The sequence below is a fragment of the Augochlora pura genome, chromosome 7 (genome assembly GCF_028453695.1).
Source record: "Augochlora pura isolate Apur16 chromosome 7, APUR_v2.2.1, whole genome shotgun sequence".
Lineage (NCBI taxonomy): Eukaryota > Metazoa > Arthropoda > Insecta > Hymenoptera > Halictidae > Augochlora > Augochlora pura.
Genome location: NC_135778.1, coordinates 34,453,320 through 34,474,986, shown reverse-complemented (window position 1 = coordinate 34,474,986; position 21,667 = coordinate 34,453,320). Strand labels below are relative to the sequence as shown.

The 21,667-nt window shown below is 35.4% G+C and overlaps 6 protein-coding genes and 1 long non-coding RNA gene across 12 annotated transcripts; 2 read left to right on the top strand and 5 right to left on the bottom strand.

The window, feature by feature from the left end:
• Positions 1 to 361: 361 nt before the first annotated feature.
• Positions 362 to 5,340, bottom strand: LOC144472998 (spermatogenesis-associated protein 20). Of its 5 annotated transcripts, none has more exons than XM_078186508.1 (13): positions 5,263 to 5,340; positions 4,429 to 4,625; positions 3,786 to 4,155; positions 3,567 to 3,710; positions 3,402 to 3,491; positions 3,065 to 3,307; positions 2,800 to 2,979; positions 2,526 to 2,732; positions 2,258 to 2,450; positions 2,005 to 2,173; positions 1,724 to 1,932; positions 1,232 to 1,431; positions 362 to 833 (listed from the first exon to the last, which is right to left on the bottom strand). In XM_078186508.1, exons 2-13 carry the CDS (start codon positions 4,569 to 4,571, stop codon positions 573 to 575), a joined length of 2,409 nt encoding a protein of 802 aa, XP_078042634.1. In that variant the 5' UTR covers positions 4,572 to 4,625; positions 5,263 to 5,340; the 3' UTR covers positions 362 to 572. The 5 variants fall into 5 exon arrangements, with proteins under 5 accessions (XP_078042634.1, XP_078042637.1, XP_078042635.1 ...); XM_078186511.1 differs by having other exon boundaries at positions 5,181 to 5,266; XM_078186509.1 differs by lacking the exon at positions 5,263 to 5,340 and adding an exon at positions 5,002 to 5,085.
• Positions 5,341 to 5,753: 413 nt separating this feature from the next.
• On the top strand, positions 5,754 to 6,531 carry Hspc300 (hematopoietic stem/progenitor cell protein 300). The gene is made up of 3 exons (XM_078184794.1): positions 5,754 to 5,913; positions 6,229 to 6,311; positions 6,383 to 6,531. Exons 1-3 carry the CDS (start codon positions 5,793 to 5,795, stop codon positions 6,407 to 6,409), a joined length of 231 nt encoding a protein of 76 aa, XP_078040920.1. The 5' UTR covers positions 5,754 to 5,792; the 3' UTR covers positions 6,410 to 6,531.
• Positions 6,532 to 6,550: 19 nt separating this feature from the next.
• LOC144472085 (uncharacterized) lies at positions 6,551 to 7,605 on the bottom strand. The gene is made up of 3 exons (XM_078184791.1): positions 7,346 to 7,605; positions 6,855 to 7,130; positions 6,551 to 6,767 (listed from the first exon to the last, which is right to left on the bottom strand). The coding sequence occupies exons 2-3, from the start codon at positions 7,117 to 7,119 to the stop codon at positions 6,586 to 6,588; spliced, it is 447 nt and encodes a 148-aa protein (XP_078040917.1). The 5' UTR covers positions 7,120 to 7,130; positions 7,346 to 7,605; the 3' UTR covers positions 6,551 to 6,585.
• A 213-nt stretch (positions 7,606 to 7,818) lies between these two features.
• Ndufv3 (NADH:ubiquinone oxidoreductase subunit V3) lies at positions 7,819 to 8,576 on the bottom strand. The gene is made up of 3 exons (XM_078184793.1): positions 8,401 to 8,576; positions 8,162 to 8,288; positions 7,819 to 8,063 (listed from the first exon to the last, which is right to left on the bottom strand). The coding sequence occupies exons 1-3, from the start codon at positions 8,434 to 8,436 to the stop codon at positions 7,918 to 7,920; spliced, it is 309 nt and encodes a 102-aa protein (XP_078040919.1). The 5' UTR covers positions 8,437 to 8,576; the 3' UTR covers positions 7,819 to 7,917.
• Positions 8,577 to 8,764: 188 nt separating this feature from the next.
• Positions 8,765 to 14,266, top strand: LOC144472083 (farnesyl pyrophosphate synthase-like). 2 transcript variants are annotated; one of them, XM_078184788.1, is made up of 7 exons: positions 8,765 to 9,409; positions 12,360 to 12,525; positions 12,803 to 12,943; positions 13,034 to 13,237; positions 13,307 to 13,477; positions 13,549 to 13,761; positions 13,843 to 14,266. In XM_078184788.1, exons 1-7 carry the CDS (start codon positions 9,240 to 9,242, stop codon positions 14,041 to 14,043), a joined length of 1,266 nt encoding a protein of 421 aa, XP_078040914.1. In that variant the 5' UTR covers positions 8,765 to 9,239; the 3' UTR covers positions 14,044 to 14,266. The 2 variants fall into 2 exon arrangements, with proteins under 2 accessions (XP_078040914.1, XP_078040915.1); XM_078184789.1 differs by lacking the exon at positions 8,765 to 9,409 and adding an exon at positions 9,712 to 9,789 and having other exon boundaries at positions 13,843 to 14,264.
• LOC144472087 (uncharacterized) lies at positions 9,662 to 10,624 on the bottom strand. The gene is made up of 2 exons (XR_013494379.1): positions 10,460 to 10,624; positions 9,662 to 9,805 (listed from the first exon to the last, which is right to left on the bottom strand). It is a non-coding gene; the product is annotated as an uncharacterized LOC144472087 (long non-coding RNA).
• Positions 14,267 to 14,312: 46 nt separating the features above from the next.
• Positions 14,313 to 16,171, bottom strand: LOC144472084 (putative RNA-binding protein CG14230). The gene is made up of 6 exons (XM_078184790.1): positions 15,859 to 16,171; positions 15,614 to 15,793; positions 15,321 to 15,547; positions 14,978 to 15,240; positions 14,683 to 14,889; positions 14,313 to 14,611 (listed from the first exon to the last, which is right to left on the bottom strand). The coding sequence occupies exons 1-6, from the start codon at positions 16,003 to 16,005 to the stop codon at positions 14,436 to 14,438; spliced, it is 1,200 nt and encodes a 399-aa protein (XP_078040916.1). The 5' UTR covers positions 16,006 to 16,171; the 3' UTR covers positions 14,313 to 14,435.
• Positions 16,172 to 21,667: the final 5,496 nt, after the last annotated feature.

Sequence of the window (21,667 nt, the reverse complement as noted above, 5' to 3'; positions counted from 1 at the left end):
GGTTTTATTGGGAATTATAAGTGTATTCTGTCATCGACCTAAATGCAACCACGTTACTAACGCGGTACCTTCGTACTCCCATTTTATTTCAGTAGAACAATAACCAACTGGTTTCTCGTGGAAACAGTAGTACATACTCACTGGAAGAGTGTAAGTCAGAATTATTGTGCAGGAAAGACATCTGAGAAAATATTATAACTTCCGAACAGATTGTTGTCTTCTTTTTTTTTTGTTTTGATAAGCTAGGCCAGAGAACATCTAGAATAAAATTCTGAGAGAAGCTTGTCCAAGCTCCAAGGACATGATAAATCAATCGGTGCAGATGTAACCGTGTCTCTAATTATATAAAGTGTCCATTCGGTAGTCTCACATTTCTGCTTTATTGATAACACTGTATATACAATTTATGCAACATTATTTCTACCGATCTCCTGATAACAATATAATGTATACAACTGACAAGGTAACTTATTACTGCGATATTATTAATACGAGCCAGCAGAAGGTATTTATCATCACAGTAACTATGGAACAATTTCGCGAACTTAAAATATAATCTGCTAAGTATCCTCTTATCGTTGCTCATCTAACAAGGTTGCTAACTGATCGGGACTGGTTACAGGTAGGGTGCAAGCCCGACGCCTACAAACGTAAGCCGTGGCTTGGTCGTTCGAAGTTTTCATTTTGCTCATATGCTCGTTTTTACGGGACAATAAACCATCGGTTTTGTCTGGATCGGCCAAGATGAGGACTCTTCCCGGTATCAAACGGTCGTAGACTACTCGTAGCAAATCCTCGGTGTCCTTTGCGCCCCGTTTTCCAGCTATGATGATCTGAAAAGCGTGAGACACCTACTTACAATTCGTCAATTTGCTTTAGTTTCCAGAATCTAAACTAGTGCGAGCACCTCAAATATCTGGCTTGATGTTGATAATAGCAGAAATTAGACAGAAAATACTGAAGAAGACCGAGCTATTGTATTTTTGGTACTCGAGGCTACACGAAGGTCGATAGAAAGACTTAACACGTTTTCAATATTGAATTCCTCAAAAGCTGAAACTGTTGGATAATAATGGTTCTCGAATTAAAACAGTCTTGCTAGGAATAGTGACTTTCCTTCAAAGACCTTCACAACTTTTAACTTTGTCTCATCTCTGGTTAGATCCAGATTGCTTAGAACTACACCGGATTTCACATGATAGACCCAAATATTTCTGTGGTTTCTACGCACCTGCGTTGCATCATCATGATACCGAACAAGCGCCGATACTAGTTGAGGAACAGCGATAGGGTTCTGCATCAGCATGCGCCTAAGCGCCCCGAACAGACGTACAGCTTTATCCTTGAGCTCTCCGCGATCCAAATAGTCGGCTAGTCTCAGTAAATTCTCGGCGGCAATCGAGTTACCGGATGGTTCTGCTCCGTCGTGGACTGTGAGGTGATAAATCTCGTTGAAACACATATCGTATCTCCTTTTCCTCCATTCAAGTTTTGATCTAATATCGTAGCAGCCGAGCGAAATTACCGTGGGTTGATAGACTTAATGGTCGGACGTAATGAAACACTAAGCAGACCGTGCTATAAATATTTGGACACGCTCGGCTTTACTACAGAATGTGGGTTTCCTTGATTTCATAGCTCAACGTGACCACAACTAACGCACAGTAGCGGCAGAGAATTTTAATCGTCGGGCTAAAATTACCACGAAAGTACTTAAGCATACCCTCCTTCAGCCGTAGAATTACAGCAGGATCCGACGATGTTGTTGAAAAATATCCGCCGTTCGTTTCGTCCCAGAAGAGCTCGTCTTGAATGTCCTGCAGCTTCTCGGCAAACTCTAGCCATTTCTCGTCCAGGCTGGCTTCGTACAGGTCTATCAATCCTTTCACGGTGAACGCATAGTCGTCCAGGAAACCTGCTATCGGTGCACTCCTGGAAACGTGAAGACAGGACAACAATTACCCATATGATCGGCCAACTAGTACTAACTAGTGAAATACTCACGTTTGTACGATCGCATCGTTATCGCCACGATAACAACTGCGGAGCAAGACATCTTTAGACTTGTCAAAGAGATAACGTTCAACAAATTCAGCAGCTTCTACTGCACGTTCAATGTACTGTTTATTGCCCACTGCAGTTCCTCCCCGGGCCAGACCACTTATCATGAGACCTAAAGAAGTTCATTGTCGATACAGTAATATTTTATAAGTTATCTGATGTGGTTCATGTTATAGGATATATAATAATTATTTACCATTCCATGCCGTAATTATTTTATCATCTAAATGAGGCCGTGGTCTTACAGACCTAGCTTCATATAAAATGAGGCATGCCTCTTTTAAGTACTTCTTCACTTCTTCAACTGTGAGATTAAAGTGTTTAGCTGTTTCCTTTATATCATTGTATGCTATCAGTACATTTCTCCCTTTCATTTCTCCATGTATATCCTAAGTCAATAAATTTTAGAATAGTATATAAATATACTGTAGACAGAAACTTATATACAATATCGTAAAACGTACTTGATATCTTTTTACATTTCCAGATTCTTCTACATTGAAATGATGACAAAAAATATCATACAAATTGTCTTTTTCATTGGAAGTTTCTTTATTTAAAGCCGACCTAATTTCTTCAGCAGTCCACACATAGAATGCGCCCTCTTTTTTGGCGGACGCATCGTGTGTCGGATATGAATCTGCATCTTCAGCACTGTAAAAGCCTCCTTCCTAATATGTGTGACAAAACATATTGAATAAAGAGGACTGCACATGCACACATAAATAAAGTACACACCTTGTGCCGAAGGTCCCTTAACACGTAAGTAGCGATGTCATCGACAACTTCGGCAAAAAGAACATCCTTTGTTGCCAGGTATGCATCCGCGTAAGACTGCATTAGTTGACCTTGATCATATAACATTTTTTCAAAATGTGGAACATGCCATTCTCCATCTACAGAATACCTCGAGAAGCCCTAATTAAAAAAATCAACATAGGGCTATAATTCACAAACATACGACTTTGATATTTCATCATACATTTGAATTAGAAATTCTTACCTGACCTACATGATCATGAATACCGCCATACGACATTTTTCTTAAACTATATATACACATGTATAGACATTTCTGAGCGAGATCGTCAGTAGGTTGACGCATGTACATGCTGAATAAAAAATTAAAATTTACTGGTTGTGGAAATTTTGGCTTTGAACTAAATCCACCATACTCAGGTTCAAATTCGCTAATGAGCAGCTGGACACAGATCATACTGCATTCTATAGGTGGTGGGCTTAATATCTATATTGGAGAATCGATGAATGATAATAAATTCAGATATATCAACAATTAAATGATTTATATTCATGCAGAGATATATGTCTCATTGTCTTACCATTGACGTTTGTGCAATCTCAGAAATGTTTCGTAAACTTTGAAGATTAACAGAACTGGACTCAACAAGTTTAGTCTTAATCTGCTTCCACTACAGAATATAAAATGCATGAAAGTAGACCTTTTATGTATCTAATTTACTAAAAATAAAGAGGCGTTTGCATACTTTCCCAGCAATAGTCAATAAAATAGTCTTAAATCCAGTGAGTCCATGTCGGTCCTCTGGAGGAAAATATGTTCCTCCTGTTATGGGCTTTAAATCAGGAGTAAGGAAGACACTCATTGGCCAACCGCCATGACCAGTCACAGCCTACGTTAAAGAGTAGTTTTTATACTTTATTCTATGAAGAACTTCCAAATTTTTTCAAAGTACCTGTATAGTTACCTGGATAAAAGTCATGTATATCCTATCGATATCTGGCCTTTCTTCCCTGTCTACCTTGATATTAACAAAATTCTTATTCATAATTGCAGCAGTTTCCTTGTTTTCAAATGATTCTTTCTCCATAACATGACACCAATGACATGTAGAATAACCAACAGACAAGAAAATTACTTTATCCTCCTCCTTTGCTTTCTTCAAGGCTTCGTCGCACCATGGATACCAATCAACAGGATTGGTTGCATGTTGTAATAAGTATGGAGACTTTTCTAAAGCAAGTCGATTCTTAGTAGACTCTTCCTTGTCCATCGACTTGCTCGATGAAGCCATATTTGTTGAAAATGATAGACAAGTCAATGATTTTTCATCTGCCCTATGAAATTATTTATTTATTTATTCATTTATTTTTACATCTATATTCTATAAATTTGTAACAGTTTCACATAGCAAGTATTGAACAAGAGTAAAGCATGTTATTGTGCAATACAACATATTTCATGTGTCCTTATAAACATTTTGATTCCAAGCAATCGATTATCAATCTACTCAATTATTTATTTATAAAATTGTAGTAACCTTACCAGTACTTACAATTAGCAAAAAAAACCTATTTAAATTTAAATTTAAATTTATATTCATATGCTACCTGATCGCTCGATGGCCACCAATTGATAAGGAAGCACCTTGAAAGATATGGTATTTCGCGCCACGATTGTAAGTGCACAGCTGTTTAGATAATTCGCATGTATATCGAATTATTGACGTAATACAACATTTTCCCAGAGTCATAACAATCTTGGCATGGAAATGAATTTACCGAAAGCGAAAATTCCGATAGCTTTGCTGTAAACATAAATTTGGATGGTCATCATTTGATTTACATAAAACAACAAACTTTCGGAATACCGACTAGAGTAAAACGTTACGTATGTTTCTATTAAAACAAAATGACACAAAAATGGTCTATTCTAAATACTTGAAGAATCGATTTGCATTTATGTACAAAGAATCATAAGAATCAATTGATTCAAACATTCATCATTGCGTTGATATCTTTAGAAAAATATAAACTAAGAAATGTTAGTTATTAGACTAGCGAAATCTACAAATTTTAAACCATTTGATATAGTTGCCGATGTTAACAATCAATATGTTTAACAATATGTAAACAGAGAAAAGTATACACGCTATTAGTCAAATATCAGAAACATTTATTTACGCATGGTCATGTTCCTATTTATGAACTGTACTGTATGCAAATTACAATAAAAATGGCGGATGTCTCTTCGGCCTGAGGTGCATGCAACATGGAATACACTTTGACTTTTTCAGTCTTAAAGTGTTAATGAAATGTAAAATAAAAAACATAATAAATAACATGATAGGTATGAACAGTACCACAGTTCGTATGACAATCTACTTTATTTCAGACACACTATCCACAAAAATAAGAGAGTTCTGATTACAAACATTCACTTACGAACAAATTTTTAATTGCATCTTTTCGCTGCAAGAGGCGTATGCAGCGTTTCTAGATGAATTCCATATCCTAGGGACAATATGGCGTAAGTACGTACGTGTGTGCATACATTTTCTGTTGGCTTGGTGACGTCATAAATATGAGCCATGATCATACCTTCTTTCTATGATGCTATTTGCTACGTACATAAATCACTGACATTTCTACGCGGTCATGTTTTCCTCTAAACTTCTGGCAGCCGTAGAAAAACATATGTATTTTGTTAATAAAATTTCTGTTAACAAGAACATGTTGTTGTGCAAGTATAATTTAATATATACAGAATATCTCAGTCTTTCCCGCAAACTGCACAAATCCAAAATGTCATCGGACTGCTTTCTTGATAGATAATTCAATCATTTGTCCTTATTTAAAATCATATTGGACCAATTTGCTGACGCATGCGTACTAGAAATTTGTGAAACATCGAAGAATAACAGATCTAAGTTTCTAGTATTCTGTATTCTGTGGTACAAACGTATTGTCAAAAAATGGCCGCTGTACATAGAGAAGCTATCCAAAAACAAATTCAGCAAGACTGGGCAAATCGTGAATATATTGAAGTTATCACTGGTAGCATTCAAAAGATAACCGATTTCCTTAATTCTTTTGGTAATACATAGGAATTATTTTATTCAGCATCCCGATAGAAAGATTGCAATTTTTAAGATAAATTCTTCCATAAAGTATGAAGTTTTTTAGTTTATGTCAAATCGATTGATTGATCTTTCAAATTTAACGAGCAATATAAGAATGACAGTAAGACAACACTCTATACAATTTTGTTGTTAATACACATTACAGAACTATTTAACATTCTAATCTTGGCTAAAAGTAAAATTAGCAAAGTTTGAATTCAGATATATTATACTTGAATTTGAAGATCCGGAAATTAGTTAAACATAATCAATACAAACCTTGTTTTAGATATGTCTTGCAGATCAAGAATAGCTGTATTAAATGAAAAATTGACTACCCTAGAAAGAAGAATAGAATATCTTGAAGCATGCGTAAGTTGTTGTTGATTAGCCTTCGTATAATCTATATGTACTTATAATCTGTATCATTGTCATTTCCACAGGTCACAAAAGGAGAAACATTAACTTAAATTAAATGTTAACGAAACTACTATTTTTAGAACGATTTTTGTATTTAATTAAGCTATATATAAATAAATGTACATTAAGAACAGTAATGACATAGATTATACTTCAATGTAGGTTCCATGTATTACACAGTTTTTAATAACATCTCCCATCTTTAAACAACTACATTTTGTTTTGTTTAATCATAAAAGCATGGAACTCTAAGTGCCCTGGGAGAAGGAGAATCTAGAGGTGGCAAGGCATCCGCAAACTTCATTGCACTGATCATAGTTATTTTATCAGCTGACAAAAGGTAGAGACCAGCCATACTTGTTACAGGTAAACGCGTCCACTTGCGTATTAGAGGCAGAACAAATAATGCTGTAAAGATGTTTAAGAATATTCTCTACAATATGAATGTAACTGGTTTTGTATGTAATAATGGATGTGGTAGAAATATGTACACACCTGCTAAATGGTAATTCCACAAGTCATGTTTGTTTCTAATATCTGCAGCTGTGTATGCCACAGCTTGGAAAGCCATAGTTATGCCAGGCATAGGAAACACATAATAAGCGAAACGACCTAATGTATGTAATAATGTTTTACACTGGCTTCTCACAAGTATATCATGTAGTGCAACAAACACTGATGCTTTGGCAGCAATAACTGTAGGACCTTTTATATGCTTCCACGCATCTCGAGATTCGTGTATAGGCGTGTATTCTGGCATGTTTTACGAATCTATAACAAACCATTTTACTTTAATTAGCACTGTTCCCTCAACTGATCTTGTTTGACATTATATAACAATCATCAGTTTTATCGCGGCTTCAAAGTTCTATCCTCTGAATTTTGTTATCCTCCTTCAAGTCTACACAATACTATGGACAATTTTAAAACTGTTTACAATACGTTATAGTAAATATTAAAAATAATTTTTAATAGTATATACTTACGCAGTATACAGATACGACAATCTATGTACCCAAGATTACCAGAGGCTGGAAAAACATAAGTGCACGAGAACCAAGATGACGTATTTAGAAGCCTAGACAGTACCGTATATTATTAAGTACTGTAACTTTTTGTATCTACGGTACTGCGAATTTTAGATCTCTACAGGTTATGTACATAGAAAGGGGAAGGATGATAAGAAAGGCAGACAGAAAGCAAGCAGAAATCATACACACATATGTGCATACGTGTCGCACACTTGCTGGGACTGTCATTTTATTTTTGGCCACGATGGCAGTACTGTCGCAGCAGCGATTCGTTAGTCAGTCAAGTCAGAATATCTATTCTATGATCTAAATTTGTACCTATGTTCATACATATGTAATAAACAAATTGTCAAGTAACTCAAATCTGTATTTAATTTGTCAACATTTGAAACTGATGATGGCGGTGTATATAAAATTTAATTGAACGGTTCTAGATGCAACAAATTTCAATATCCTTTATTCTGAATATAATTCTATATATCTTATATTACTTATTACATTATTATAAATAACATTGCTAATTTCATTTATTGCTTAAAAGGTACCTTGTTAGAAGGTGCCGGCAATCTATACGGCGCTATTTCAACTTCTGCTTCTCCAAAGCTGTCTACATGATAACAAAAATATTCTGGATTTTTGTAGTCTTTATTTTTGGCAGCACCCGGACCTACCGCTGTAAAATTAAAGGTTTCCCATCTTTCAAATAAATGATGACCTCGTTGAAATATAAAAAGGATTATATGAAAAAACGTATACATATCGATAACTTACGTTGACTTGGAACCTTAACACAATTTTCACTGAGACCTTTGACATTTTCAGATCTTGCGGGTTTCTTAGTTGGTTTCGGTGACTTTGCTTTCGAGGTCAAAGACCGTAACAACAACAAGTTCGGTTTCTAAAATTGTTATCTACCTATTAATTGTTATTTTCTGACAACAAAAGGTTAGGATAGCAAAAAAGTAATCAAAACCTCTACTCATTACGATATAAATAATTTTTGTACATACCTGCGCCGAAATTATATTTACTATAGGGCGTAACATTTTTTCTGCAAAAATAGCAGTAATTTTGAAATTAATATTAAAACTGTAATATGTGTTATTCTTAATATTTATATAACAACAGTATGTCTAATGTGAACTAAGGTTTGTCAGTAGGGGAAACCTGGTGAAAATATGACCGCATAGGGATTATGATGACGTAACAGAATGATCTGCAATGCAATTAGATCAGTATAATGATCAGCAAGCATGTAAATAACATGACATCATGTTCCATACCTACACAAATATACATAGTTACAATAATACTGTACATAAGAACATGACGATGGTGTGACGTCACTTTGTCCCTATATTAGTAGGGGATTTTTCCGACAAAGTTGCATCGATGCTGCTCTGCAATATGCAATGCAACCATAACTAACAAATCTATAGAAACAAATTCTATGTAAATCAGAATTGCATATTACATTGAATAAATTAGAAACATGTTTAAACATATAAGTGTTTATGCATGTTTTATTACGTTTAGCGTATCCTTAGTACGACGATACCGATACAGCTATAAAAGCACGCGTCACGTTTTCATGGAACCAGATTAGCATGAACGTTAGCCAGTGTACGTTAGGTTATGCGGTAACGTTATCCGCTTTTGACATTTCTTTTTTAATTGTCAATTATTAATTTTCTGATTGAATATATCGGTTTCTGTTTCGACTGTGTGCGTATGTTCCATATTATACGCACTGTTTATGCCCCACGATATATATCCATAGTTATTTAGTATTCCACTACAAAAAGAGATTTACAGTTTGACCGCTAGAATATATTTGCATACCATAAATATGACGTCTACTTTACAAAAGAACGTTCTATCGTTGTTTAAACGAGATTTCTTATGGAAAATTGTTAATTCTGTGCATATTAAAGACTATTATACTTCGCGTCTATTTCATCAAGTCGCAACAGAATTTCCGTGCAGCAGGAGAAACGTGTTTCTCTCGGAATATTTCAAGTAAGTATTCTTCTGACAAACTTATGAATTATGTATCTTAACAGCTGAAAGAAAAATGCGACGATTACTTAGCGCTAATGTGACAGCTATTTAGTGACGATGCTTTCTATTGGCGATGTTTTATTGTTTATATTTTCCTGTTCGAACGTCTATTATTTTTCTTATCGGTATCACGATTAGACGTTAAAGTTACTACGTGTATAAAAATGCTCCATGCAACACTTACGATATAAACAGAGCTGATTTTTGCGTTCATATTCTGGAATCAACAAGCATTTTAATGAAGTCGTGTTTGCTAACGTCGGGCTTGCAGTGTATTATTGTCTGTGTTCCACGATGCGTTACAACTACAGTAATGGATCTGCTTATTTCTGAGCCAAGTAATTCTTCCATAGCCTGAGACAAATTAAATTTTTATAGTACAATTTTAAACGATAAATTTCGTCATATATTCGAAACAGAAATTGTTCAACATTAACGCAATTCATAGTTTGAAATTGTAGTTAACGCTTTATCGGAGATACGAAGCCTACAGCGATAAATTAATATCGTAATTCTTGATCTTTTAGAAAATGGAAGTTACATAAACATTGATAAGTGTATAAGATTATAATATTGATATTAAAAATTTGTGCAACTGAAATTGTTTAATAACTGTAAATGGTATAGAGAAATGACTAGCAGAATCGCAATAATGAACTGTTAATACGCCGAAACGTAAAATAGACATACGCTTATTGTAATTCTCGTTATTTGTCATGCGATTACGCATGTGTAATAAATTGTGGGCCTATTTATCGACTTATAATATAATTAATTCTTTTGTATATTATTCAAGATTGATCAGTAATTTCAACAATTTTGTTATCTTCGATGTTGAATATTTCCGAAGTTTTCGTTAAGTCCGGTATTTAAAACAGCAACCTTGGACTATCTGAGTCTAGATAACGGTTTTAGAGGTCGAAATGCAATTACTATTTCGTAGACACGTATTTCACGGAATATTTTAAAAAGTTATCAGGCAGAAAGTAGAGATTCCGAGTATCATACCGGTTCTAAACTGTCTTGAGATCCTTCCGATCCTTTTAATTTAGATTTCTCTTCAGAATCATCTCCTTCGGATTTCTCTTCAGTCTCTTTCTGTTCGGGGCCGTTCGCCGACGAGTTATCTTCAAGCATTGACATCGATCGTAATTATAATGCAATCGGAAACGTTAAGAAACAGATCTAACCTATGGAACCGTTTTTCTATCCGGTTTATTATTTGCATAACAATTGACTGATCTCTCTATGACACGCTTCGTTGACCATGGAACAAATTCTCAGTTTTTCAAATGTTATTTTAGTATACAATTCACACTCTACGGATACAGAGGTATATTTACCTCACATATGTACTAACGTATACATATAGGAATATTTTTACGTTCTTACTGGTACATACATAATTAGTCTACTCGTGATTGGAGCTTCCTCTTCTTCACATCAGTTGTTTTAAGAAAGCTTTGTTCTAAGTAGATCTAATATGTGCCCATAATTATGAAAGTGGTCTAAATCAAAATTTAAAAAAAAATGAGTTCATCAGTTATTCTACACCACATGATTTTAAACTAAATTTATTCAATGTAATTTTTACGATATCGTCAAAAATGAACCATTAGATGGTGGTTGTACTTTCAACATTATATGTAATTTATTTCGTGTTAATTATGAAAGTGGTCTAAGTCAAAAATTTAAAGAAATTATATAAACATAACTTGTAAACGGCGCGTATCCCCTTTTCACGCGTTTCTGAACTAAATAATAAGCACCACCACTGGACCAGTATCGGAAGAAAAACATAAAGATATTATGTGTTTACTACCATACATTCCTCCAGTTTTTTTAGGAACATTTTAAAAAACTTAAAAACTCGAAATGTTAAAAATGCTTTACTTTTTGAGAATCATTAATAAATGTGCACGAATCATTTCATTAAAGTTATTGTTTCAAATAAAACTCGTAGTTCTTTATTCCTTTAAGACATCTATAATATATATATATATATATATATGTACTAGTATGTAAAGTTATTAATAAAAATCTTCGGATTACAAGTGTCATAAATTGGAGAGTTTATTCATCCCGTTTTTTACCACGGTCGATTATGTCAGCATTTCTTATCCGGAATATTTCAGTTAAGATAAGCGAGTAGGGTTGCTGATAATTCTTGCGAGTCCTGCTTTCTTTCTTTTTTTATCTTGTCAAGGTCGTTATCGGCGTTTTACGACATTATTTTTTACCTGAAAGAAAAAATTACAAATTCAAACTACAAGCTTCCTTTGCAGCATCTTCATTGTCATGCTATTACATAAATCATAAGGTGTGGAGCATGTTCATCTTGTAAGCAATGAATAAATGCTACGCGTAGTTCCGTTTGATTCAAATCTAATACTTATCAATGATTGTTTAATCTTACTTGTCATTCATATAGCAATTATTCATTGTTTAACACGTTGCGTGCCAAGCCATTTTTGCCTTACTTGTCGTTCAGGACATTTGATATTTTGACGAAAGGTTGATATATTAAATGTAATTATTACTTATTGTACATATAACAAATAAATAAAGTTATGTGTTTTGTTCTATACTGCATTTTGTTTAATGCATCATTGTTTTGGTTGAAATATATTTTACAGAATTACATTTGTCATAAAATACATGTTTTCAGCGCATTAAATAAATATGACTGCGTGTACCACCGGTGGTACACATGGCACGGAACGTGTTAATTGTATAAGCTTAACTTTTATGAATATGCAATACAGCATGTATATTTTAACACGTTGAATTTCCATTTATTATATCATATTGCGGGATATCGCAAATAGCACGCAATTACTCCGCGTACTTCAAAGACATGCACGAAAGTGTCATTATAATCAAAATTGCATAAATTTGTATTTTACAGATTAACAGGTGCGAATGTGCAAAGGCTGAACTATGCCTCGCACTCTACGTTCACCATTAAAGATGAAAGTCGTGAAATGATGGCTATATGGCCGGATATTGTTCGCAGTCTCACAGACGTTGATCGTAATCATGATATGCTAGATGTTTCCAAAAGGATGGCAAAGGTGCTGTTATTATAAATCGAAAACAGTAAAATAATATTGTCCATTAATGATGAAATGATGATTATTGAAAACAATAAATAATGGTTTTAAGAAAATGTTTCCTTCAAGAAATATTTCGAAAACATGTCAATGTAATGTTAGTATTACTTTCACAATATCTTAAAAGTGGGACCATAGTAATTTGAACTAAAAAGATTTTATGATAATAAATAAATTAAAGAAATTCTTATTTAAATGTCGTTAAATGTTAACTAGACATTTTTTTTTCAATTTTCAGGCCTTACAATTTACTGTACCTACAGGAAAAAAGACCAGGGCATTAGCACTTGTACTTGCATACAAATCCCTAGTCCCGGAAGATCAATTAACAGAAGAAAACTTACGTTTAGCGCGAATTCTAGGCTGGTGTATAGAAATGGCATGTACTTGTTAATACTTTTCAATTGAATTTATCTGCATAACACATGGCATAATATCATGTAAATAATTATAAAATTCTTTATTACAGTTACAGTCTTTCTTTATAATAATTGATGATATCCAAGATCAGTCGCTAACGCGACGTAATCAAACATGTTGGCATTTATACAATAACAATGGACTTGCAGCTATTAATGATGCTTTATTAATCAAAATGTATATATACAAGCTTTTAGGGATACACTTCAAAACGAAAGAGTGTTATGCAAATCTTCAGAACTTATTTTTAGATGTAAGTAATTAGTGCTTGCATGATTGTGGAAATCAATTTACTAAATAATTTAATGTATATTCATTACAGTCTACGTTGAAAACTATAACAGGCCAGTCTCTAGATATGATGTCAATGGATAATGGAAATGAAAAAAAATTCAATTTAGATCTTTACACAATGGACCGATATAACGCGATTGTAAAATACAAAACAGCTTACTATACGTGTGTACTACCAGTTACAGCTGCTATGTATCTTGTAAGTTTATAAAATCATCTTTTTTTTTAATTAATACAAATAGTTTTTACACATTTTTCATAATACTGCAGGCTGGTATAAAAGATCCCGAAATGTATAGACAAGCGAAAACTATTTTATTAGAAATGGGTCACATGTTCCAAGTGCAGGATGATTATTTAGATTGTTATGGCGATGCAAGTATTACTGGAAAAGATGGTTCGGACATATCGCAAGGGAAATGTTCGTGGCTCGTTGTCGTAGCTTTGCAACGTGTAACGCCGAAACAAAGGAAGATTTTAGACGTAAGTAAATGATTAACAAGATCTTTTCACCGGCTTCTAATCGAAACTCTATAAAGGATAATTATTTTTAATGATGTGCAGGAATGTTACGGACACGCGGATCAAGAGAAAGTAAATCGCGTTGTACAGCTTTACAATGAACTCGGTTTGCCGAACACCTATGCTATTTACGAAGAAGAAACGTACAATTTATTGAATACGCACATACAACAAATATCACGTGGACTTCCGCACAAAATATTTTTGAAGTTACTTTCAATGACGTATCGTAGGAACAAATAAAAGATGTAATTTAATATTAATTAGGAAGAATAATCTAATTTATTCTAAAATCAGGAAAGATATTTGCATACAAGTTACGAATTTATTGGTCAGTTATAGTCTATTTTTTTAAGAAGAGCCAATTTCATGACAATTATTTGTCATGATCATTATTAACTATTCGATTTGCAATGGCAAATGACGAAAAAATGAATTCCTTATTAGGAATTAATATTTTATACAGTATACATATATTATTATACATATATATAAATATATATATATATATATATATATATATATTTTACAATATTTCATTTTTCCTCCATGGAAAGAATTTGTATGAATTTAGTGTTCATGTTAAGAATTCTAAAAGTTTCAATCAAGTTAAATAAATTTTTTAATTTCACTATCTAGGTTCTTTTTTTGTGTCCTGCAGTTTGCCTCATCACCTTCTTTTTAAATCCAAATGGTTGACGTTTTTTCACATTATGACGGATTTTTGTGCGCACAATATGTTTCAATTCTTGCCTAAGGGTCTTAAATTCTTCATCCGGCATAGATGCTTTAGAAAAGAACGACACTGCCTCTAAAATTTTAAGAATATTAATATTTGTAAAGCAATTATTTCTTTATCGTTACTTCTCACAATTCACGTACCATTAAAACGTTCATCGCTATCACCGAAAAAAAATTTATTCGTTGCTTTAGGTATATGTGACTGTGGCACCTCTTTCTTCAGTTCAATGTCTTTATTGTCATTCTCATCATCGGATGAATCGTATTTAAATGGATTCTTCGTATCAAAACTAAATTGAAACTTTTTACTTTTAGGGTCTATAGTTTTTGCATTATATACTTGCTCTTCTGGAAGTATATAGAAGCATTAAAAATGTATAAGTTAATAAATAGGCATTGCAAATTGCAAGCAACACCATGAGGAAAAAGAACCAACCTTTTTCATGAACTTCTTCTTTCCCGAATGTTTTTAATAAACTAAATTCACCCGCATCTTTTAAGCTTTTTGTCAATGAGTCTGATACAGAGAAGTAAATATCTTTTGATACTTCTACAGGTGTAGTATCCACAGCAGTTTCTGTAACATCTTTGTTTTTCTTCTTCTTTTTAATTTTTTTTGTGTCTGCTTCAGATGTTTGTGGAACAATTTCATATTCTTTATGGTTGCTTTTTGTAGGATCGTATCTAATCATCTGTTTCCTAAAAAATTGAAGTATATAAGACTGTAATACAAATTGCTACAAGATACCTTTCATAACATTCGTTCTTTATGCCTTTACTTTGCCATTTTTGGATCTTTAGTTGCTTCTTTACTTTTTAAAGTTTTTTGTTGAATAGGTACACCTAAAATATTTTCTAGAATATTCAGCTGCATTTTCTTTTCATTCTGCAGGTCAGTCTCATCGTTGTTCGCTACTGTGCTATCCTTTTCTGATGCATGATCATCATCCATGAAACGTTTATCTATTTTAAATCGTTCATCATTTCCTAAAGTAATACTACGACTCTGAAATTAGAGTATTTAATTCATAATAATTATCATTGTTGAACAACTTTTAAGTAATTTCATTACCTTTTTGTCAGTTTCAAAATTACTGATATCCCAAACTGGTTCATTATTATCTCCATCCTCATCTACATTATCATCAAATAAATCACGTTTCCTCTTCACTGCTTTCTTTTTAATCTTGGTTTCCAATATTTCATCAATATTTTCATCGAATATTATTTTATTTTTGTTCAATTTGTTATCCTGCAAGAACCGATTAAAATAGTTCAAATACGCACGAATGAAAATGTATGAATTTTAACATTTACCAAGTTCTTCAATGCATGTTGCACTGCAAGTTCTTTAGCTTTAAACGATTCCTTCTTTTGTTTCAATGACTTGAGTCGTTTCTTTTCAGATTCATTAATTTCATTCATTTTTACATCTGCCTCGTTTTCAGAATTCAGTATAACCATGGTGTTTGTTTGTTTGACATAACTTTAGGTTATGTCGACTCGTACAAATGGTGGATTCCCTCGTTATGAGCTCGTTGCACAAATTGGAGGGAAACTTACATAGAATAATGGGTTCTATTCCTGCACACTTATCGTGCCCTCTAAGCTGGCTCGCACATTCCCACCATTTTACTGCGCATCTAGCTTTATGCAACTACTGTAGAAAGAGAACGAGATACCATGGAGAGAAACAAAATTTCTGTACTAGCCCTTGCTAGCACGTGTATCGTATAGAGAGATTTTATGTATGAATGAGGTCATTTAAAATTTGGTGAATTTCTATATGAAATAATGTTTATTAAATCGAGTGCAACCAGATATAAAATGTAACGTAGTTGAGGTCATATAATATAATATTAGTTAAAATTCAACAGTCGAATAAATGTTTATCTTATTTGATTTAATAAAAATGTATTCTTTGGTAGATTCCACGGGTAAATGAAACCAGGCTTCTTGCATCTTGACTCCAAACTGCATGTTCTAAATTAAAAATGGTATTACAATATAATAACGGTGATACTGATTTATTACAAGATATGTTATAATAGACTTACTTTAAACACTACAAAAGAGGACTTTCAAAATTAAATTTTCCCATTATTAACTTTGTGCCTGACATAGATTCCTCATTTTGGTTCAATTGAAGACAATATCTGCAACAAAAAATGAATGAGTAAACATGACAAAGAACTGTTAATCAAGAATGATGATCGTAAGTAAAAACCTTCTTCTGACATTGTTTGCAATCACATGTTATTTCCCTTTTTTATCCTGTAACAAAAATGAAAAAATTAGAAAGTCGTCCAAGACGGATTGAAAATATAAAGAGAACTTACCCAATGTATTTTATATATAAATATTCCGACGATATCTTGGAGTCTCCTCTTCTACAAATGCCTGTTTCACACTCAACAACAAAGTCCTTACATATTTTGGCTTTCCCTCCGTATGCCTGTGTAACACTTCAAAAGCTTTAGCTATCTCTAGATCAGCACTCCATTTATTTTCTTCTTCGACCTCTCCGATCTGCTCTTCCTCCTCCTCTTCTTCTTCTTGTACAACTGCTTCTTGTTGCACTTGTTCTTGTTCCTCTGCAAATACTTCTTGGCACTCTACAGCATCGATCTCGGAGAACTGTACTTCAGCATCCGTTATTACTGTCGTTTCATTTTCTAAGCATTCATCGTGGCCTGTGAGCATGGCAATCAACTCGTTTATTTGTTCGTCCTCTTCATCCAGATGTTCTTCCATTGTTATTTCTTCAGAGGATTTTGTTATATTGTTCCAAGAGTTCCTAAGAATTCTCGAGTTGATTTCTGCCCACGATTCCCCTATTATCTCTACATAATCTTTTATAGTATAGCTGCTGTAAAATTCGCTCAACCCGCCATTATACTCCGTCATTTTCTGCAGCATTTTTAGACAGAACGATTTTCTCATCTTAGCAATTATTCCTTGGTCCATAGGCTGAAGCAACGCTGTGGTATTGAGAGGCAAAATCACAATTTCAAATTGTTTGTCCTGATGGCATTCCTCCATTAATTTGATTCCCCGATAATTATCCAATAGCAAAATAACTTTCTCCTGTACACCATGCTCAGCCTGATAATTTTTCACAGCTGGTTTAAAATCATTCTCATACCAGTCTAGAAATACCGTTTGATCCATCCAACATCTCTTATGGAATTTAAATACTACCGGCATGTCATCTTTGAAGCATTTCAATACTCTCGGATTTTTAAGTTTACTTATGACGAGCGGCTTTAACTTGTGCAACCCGGTCGCGTTCGCGCATAAACCTACATTGACCACCTCGTTCTGTGTTTTTTTCCCCTCGCTTCTCAATCTCGCCGATTCCGCCAATATTTTCGGGGGCAGGAACTTCCATCCTAGTTTCGATCCGTTCATGTTATAAATATTATGCCACTGCAGTTTCTCATCCTCGATCTTTTTGTGGAATTCCTCGATAAATTTCTCGACGGACGACACATCGGTGCTCTCTTCTTCGTTAAAGTCGTTCAGCAGACGTATATTGTGACGAATTTTAAATTTCTCCAGCCAACCGTGGCTTGCTTTGAATGTAGACGAACAGCTAGTGTCTTTACTGATCTGAAGCGCTTTCTTCTGCAACAAACTGTTCGTAATTGGGATTCCTAGCGTCCTCGTGTCCCGGTACCACGAATATAATTGCGCGTCCAAATCCTGGTACATCGGCCTCCGGACCCGCTTTCGTTTCTGTACGTCAGGACCCTGATACGCTGGAAGCCCTTTCTTTCGGATTTTTCGTACGGTGCTCGGATGGATATTGTACTCGTACGCTATTCTGGATACAGAAATTCCGCATTCTAATTTTTGCACAATTACTCGTTTTTGTTCGATCGAGAGAGCAGACACGTATCCACGTCCACGTTTCTGATTCTGCATGGTGAGAACAGAATCAGAGACACAGCGTTTCCTCCGTAGCGTCGCAATATGGCGTCACCTCTAGCACCTTGTTTCCGTTCTTGTCGTTTTAGGGCGCCACCTGCTCGGAGGTGGGGTAGGAAAAATGGCTCGGAACCAAAAAAAGGGAGAGAATTGTATTTGCAAATACTCGTCCCACTGATTTGCGTCGTGGGAGTAAAATCAGTTAATTTTCATGCAATGAAATATTACCTTTTATTCGAGCGCAAATGATTCGAACCGCTTTTTCCAATGCGTTACAATGCTGATTCCGGCAAGAATCAGTTGCTCGATAGCAGAGCTTCTTGCGGAAAAATACTGAAACTTTTTGGGAGTCCGTACAGCGCCGATTGGTGCAGTGGTAAAACGCTCGAACTGTTAGCCAAATACCGACCGAAAAAGCTTTATCAGTATGTCGACTGATGGCGTTAGCAGTTAATTCCAAGGCATTTATCGCTTATGATGGTATTTTGTAAAATTTTGTTTTTGTATACGATACTGACAATATAGATCCTCTTGAACGGCTCTATAGCCTTGGTTTAGTTTTTCATGTTTCAATTTTTCCAAAATTAACTGCTGGCGCCATCTATCGACATACCCATAAGCTTTTTCGGTCGGTATTTGGCTAACTGTCCGCTGTACGGACATCGAAAGTAGCTTCCATGTTTTGCTACAAGAGGCGCTGTCTCCCGCACATTTTTACATTAAATCATTATTTATTAATTTATTCTAGTCACAATCTCACAATGTATGTCCCGGGTACAGTTTATTGTACACTGTACACCGTGAAAGAATTATTTCTATTGCAAACTTAATATATTACCATTCGTTCTATAAGATCTATTCCCATCTCTGTTTTACAATCCTACTTTTCGATGTTTAATTTGATTTTAATTTATACTACTACTTTTTCAGTTAATTGTTGAATAATTATTGACTCTGAATATTATCCTCTGATTTCTAGCATGTCTAATTTATGACCTCTGACTTGCCACTGAGTTACATTACGTTTCTCGCCAAAAATATTCGACGCCTGACTTCGCGTTGACTCGTTCTACATACAGAACTTGCGAACTTCAGAATTTATGCATGAAGTACAAGTCAATAATAAGTCAGACGATCGAACAATTTTCGCATTGGACTAGTTACCGAGTTATAAGAACTAAAAATATTTTCTGCAAGCTGAGAGATTATTAATTAATTCTCATTGCTTTTACAAATTTTTCTAACACGATTCAATATATCTACCCCTCTCGAATACCTCTTTATGTAACATGTTTCGGTAATACTTACCAGGAGGCTCGAAGCACGTCGTAGAAATATCTAACGGAAGCGCTTTTCCCTCTACCCTTGTACTCTCTACCCTTGTTTCAAGGGAGAGTTAGTTTCAAAATTCGCCCGCTAGATAGATCCACCATGTCCTTTTCCTGAATTTATCAGACTACTGAAAAGTTTTTACTACAAAAGTCTGCTTTATTACAGGCTAGATTTTTTAATAGATTTATTATCGTTCTACCATTACTCAATTATTATTAGAATATTTATAAATTACAATATTTACAGATTACAATACTACATAGCATCAATCTTCTAATACTATCATAGTACGCACAATGTAGGTCAGCTCATAATTATATACACGATGGCACATAATTGCAGCGAGCATCTAGAACCTGTCTAGCATCTAGCCACCACCTAAATGCAGAAATCCACAGAAGGAAATGAAACGTGCTGTCCGCCGATCTCAAGATTCTATCAGCAGGTAGAATAATGCCCGATGGCACCTGCAGATAGTTCAGCAACTACTCAGCATCCGTCTAGCATTTAGGTGGCATTTAGGTAGCATCCAGCCGCCGTCCAGACACAGGGACACGCGAAAGGAAATGAAATTTTTGTTTACAAGCTGAGAGACAATTTCGGAGAATTCGCAGTATTCCTCTGGACAGTGCAGCAAGCAGCCAGGTAGCATCTGGCAGCCGTCTAGCCTTCGAAATCAATCCGTTCGCCAGCCGCCAGGTCTCTCGAAGGGTCTGCTACCCCTTCGGTTCTCTACATCCGTTCGCTGCTTTGTCTCTATCCGCTCTCTATCAAAGTTTTTCTGGTTCCGCCGCCTAGGTGCCGAGTTTTTCTCTGGGAGGCGGCGGCGTCGGCGGCGGCAAAGAGGGATACGTCGTATTTGTTAGCGGATACACAACGGGTCTCGGGTTCTCTCCGTCGCTCTCGCTTGCCTTCTGAATACGTTTCCCGTTTGCAACCTAGCCGAGAGAGGAGAGCACCTCTCGCGCATCTCCGAGCCGTTGCTCCCTTTTACCTGGCCTCTCCTCCTTTTTCCACCTCGCCTTCCTCCTCCGTCTCCGTTTTCTCTTTTTGTATCTATCCGGAGAAACGTATATGTATAACCCCGCATTAGTCACGCTCGTTGGAGCTTCTTTCTTAGCGAATCTCTCCATCGTAGACGCGGCTGGCATTAAGTGGGTCGGTTACAGCTTCGGGTAAAGGGGGAGACAGGAGGTTACGCCTCCTTCCGATCTCTTCCTCTTCTCCACCTTCGGGAGCCCCGGCCTTGTCGTCTTCGGATACACCTTGCTTCTTCTCCACGCTCGGTAAAATGAAAGCATCCAGATTTAATGGGCCGGCGAGCCCGGTGCCTTTCTCGGTCCGAGTCGGAACAGGGATAACCTCCCGCATGCTTATCGAGTCGAGCGTAGAGTTTTCCGAGCCGAGGCCGGATCGACGCCGATTTCGCTGTCCGCGTTTTCGTATCGTCGCCCGCCATTTTCCAATGTCCCGCCGCGATGTACAAAGATGGATCTCAGAATCTGAAATTGGACAAATTTCCAGTCGATTAAACGATTACTGGAAAATTTTACCAAACCACGTTTCCAAATTTTCTAGCCAAATCAGATGTTTTAGCAGACGAAAAACGTCCGACATTTTTGCAACAATTAACCATTCGCGGTCGTATCAAGTGTATACGTAAGCGTTGGTCGGAATTCATTTTGTCGGACGTTCGTGCTATTGTTGAAACGAATTAACAGTCGTCTAACGAGCGTGCAAGGTGAAATTGGACGGGTAAAAGTTTTTACTAAGGGCTAGTTTCCACGGAGAGAAACGTCGAGAGCTATTTTATAGTGTAACCTCGGTCGCAACGACCGTAGAGCGCTTTCAGCGAAGAAACAAA

What these genes read in the sequence shown, in the direction of transcription:
- LOC144472998 (XM_078186508.1), bottom strand. Translation starts at nt 4,571, where the DNA reads ATGACTCTGGGAAAATGTTGTATTACGTCAATAATTCGATATACATGC. An exon ending in GAAATGTAAAAAGATATCAA is followed by an intron (nt 2,451 to 2,525) that starts GTACGTTTTACG and finishes TTATTGACTTAG; the next exon opens with GATATACATGGAGAAATGAA. An exon ending in AATTCTACGGCTGAAGGAGG is followed by an intron (nt 1,432 to 1,723) that starts GTATGCTTAAGT and finishes ATCACCTCACAG; the next exon opens with TCCACGACGGAGCAGAACCA.
- Hspc300 (XM_078184794.1), top strand. Translation starts at nt 5,793, where the DNA reads ATGGCCGCTGTACATAGAGAAGCTATCCAAAAACAAATTCAGCAAGAC. An exon ending in CGATTTCCTTAATTCTTTTG is followed by an intron (nt 5,914 to 6,228) that starts GTAATACATAGG and finishes ACCTTGTTTTAG; the next exon opens with ATATGTCTTGCAGATCAAGA. An exon ending in TAGAATATCTTGAAGCATGC is followed by an intron (nt 6,312 to 6,382) that starts GTAAGTTGTTGT and finishes TCATTTCCACAG; the next exon opens with GTCACAAAAGGAGAAACATT.
- LOC144472085 (XM_078184791.1), bottom strand. Translation starts at nt 7,119, where the DNA reads ATGCCAGAATACACGCCTATACACGAATCTCGAGATGCGTGGAAGCAT. An exon ending in GTGGAATTACCATTTAGCAG is followed by an intron (nt 6,768 to 6,854) that starts GTGTGTACATAT and finishes ACATCTTTACAG; the next exon opens with CATTATTTGTTCTGCCTCTA.
- Ndufv3 (XM_078184793.1), bottom strand. Translation starts at nt 8,436, where the DNA reads ATGTTACGCCCTATAGTAAATATAATTTCGGCGCAG. An exon ending in TAAATATAATTTCGGCGCAG is followed by an intron (nt 8,289 to 8,400) that starts GTATGTACAAAA and finishes TAACAATTTTAG; the next exon opens with AAACCGAACTTGTTGTTGTT. An exon ending in TGTTAAGGTTCCAAGTCAAC is followed by an intron (nt 8,064 to 8,161) that starts GTAAGTTATCGA and finishes TTAATTTTACAG; the next exon opens with CGGTAGGTCCGGGTGCTGCC.
- LOC144472083 (XM_078184788.1), top strand. Translation starts at nt 9,240, where the DNA reads ATGACGTCTACTTTACAAAAGAACGTTCTATCGTTGTTTAAACGAGAT. An exon ending in TTTCCAAAAGGATGGCAAAG is followed by an intron (nt 12,526 to 12,802) that starts GTGCTGTTATTA and finishes TTCAATTTTCAG; the next exon opens with GCCTTACAATTTACTGTACC. An exon ending in TAGGCTGGTGTATAGAAATG is followed by an intron (nt 12,944 to 13,033) that starts GCATGTACTTGT and finishes TCTTTATTACAG; the next exon opens with TTACAGTCTTTCTTTATAAT.
- LOC144472084 (XM_078184790.1), bottom strand. Translation starts at nt 16,005, where the DNA reads ATGGTTATACTGAATTCTGAAAACGAGGCAGATGTAAAAATGAATGAA. An exon ending in AACATGCATTGAAGAACTTG is followed by an intron (nt 15,794 to 15,858) that starts GTAAATGTTAAA and finishes CGGTTCTTGCAG; the next exon opens with GATAACAAATTGAACAAAAA. An exon ending in TAGCGATGAACGTTTTAATG is followed by an intron (nt 14,612 to 14,682) that starts GTACGTGAATTG and finishes TTAAAATTTTAG; the next exon opens with AGGCAGTGTCGTTCTTTTCT.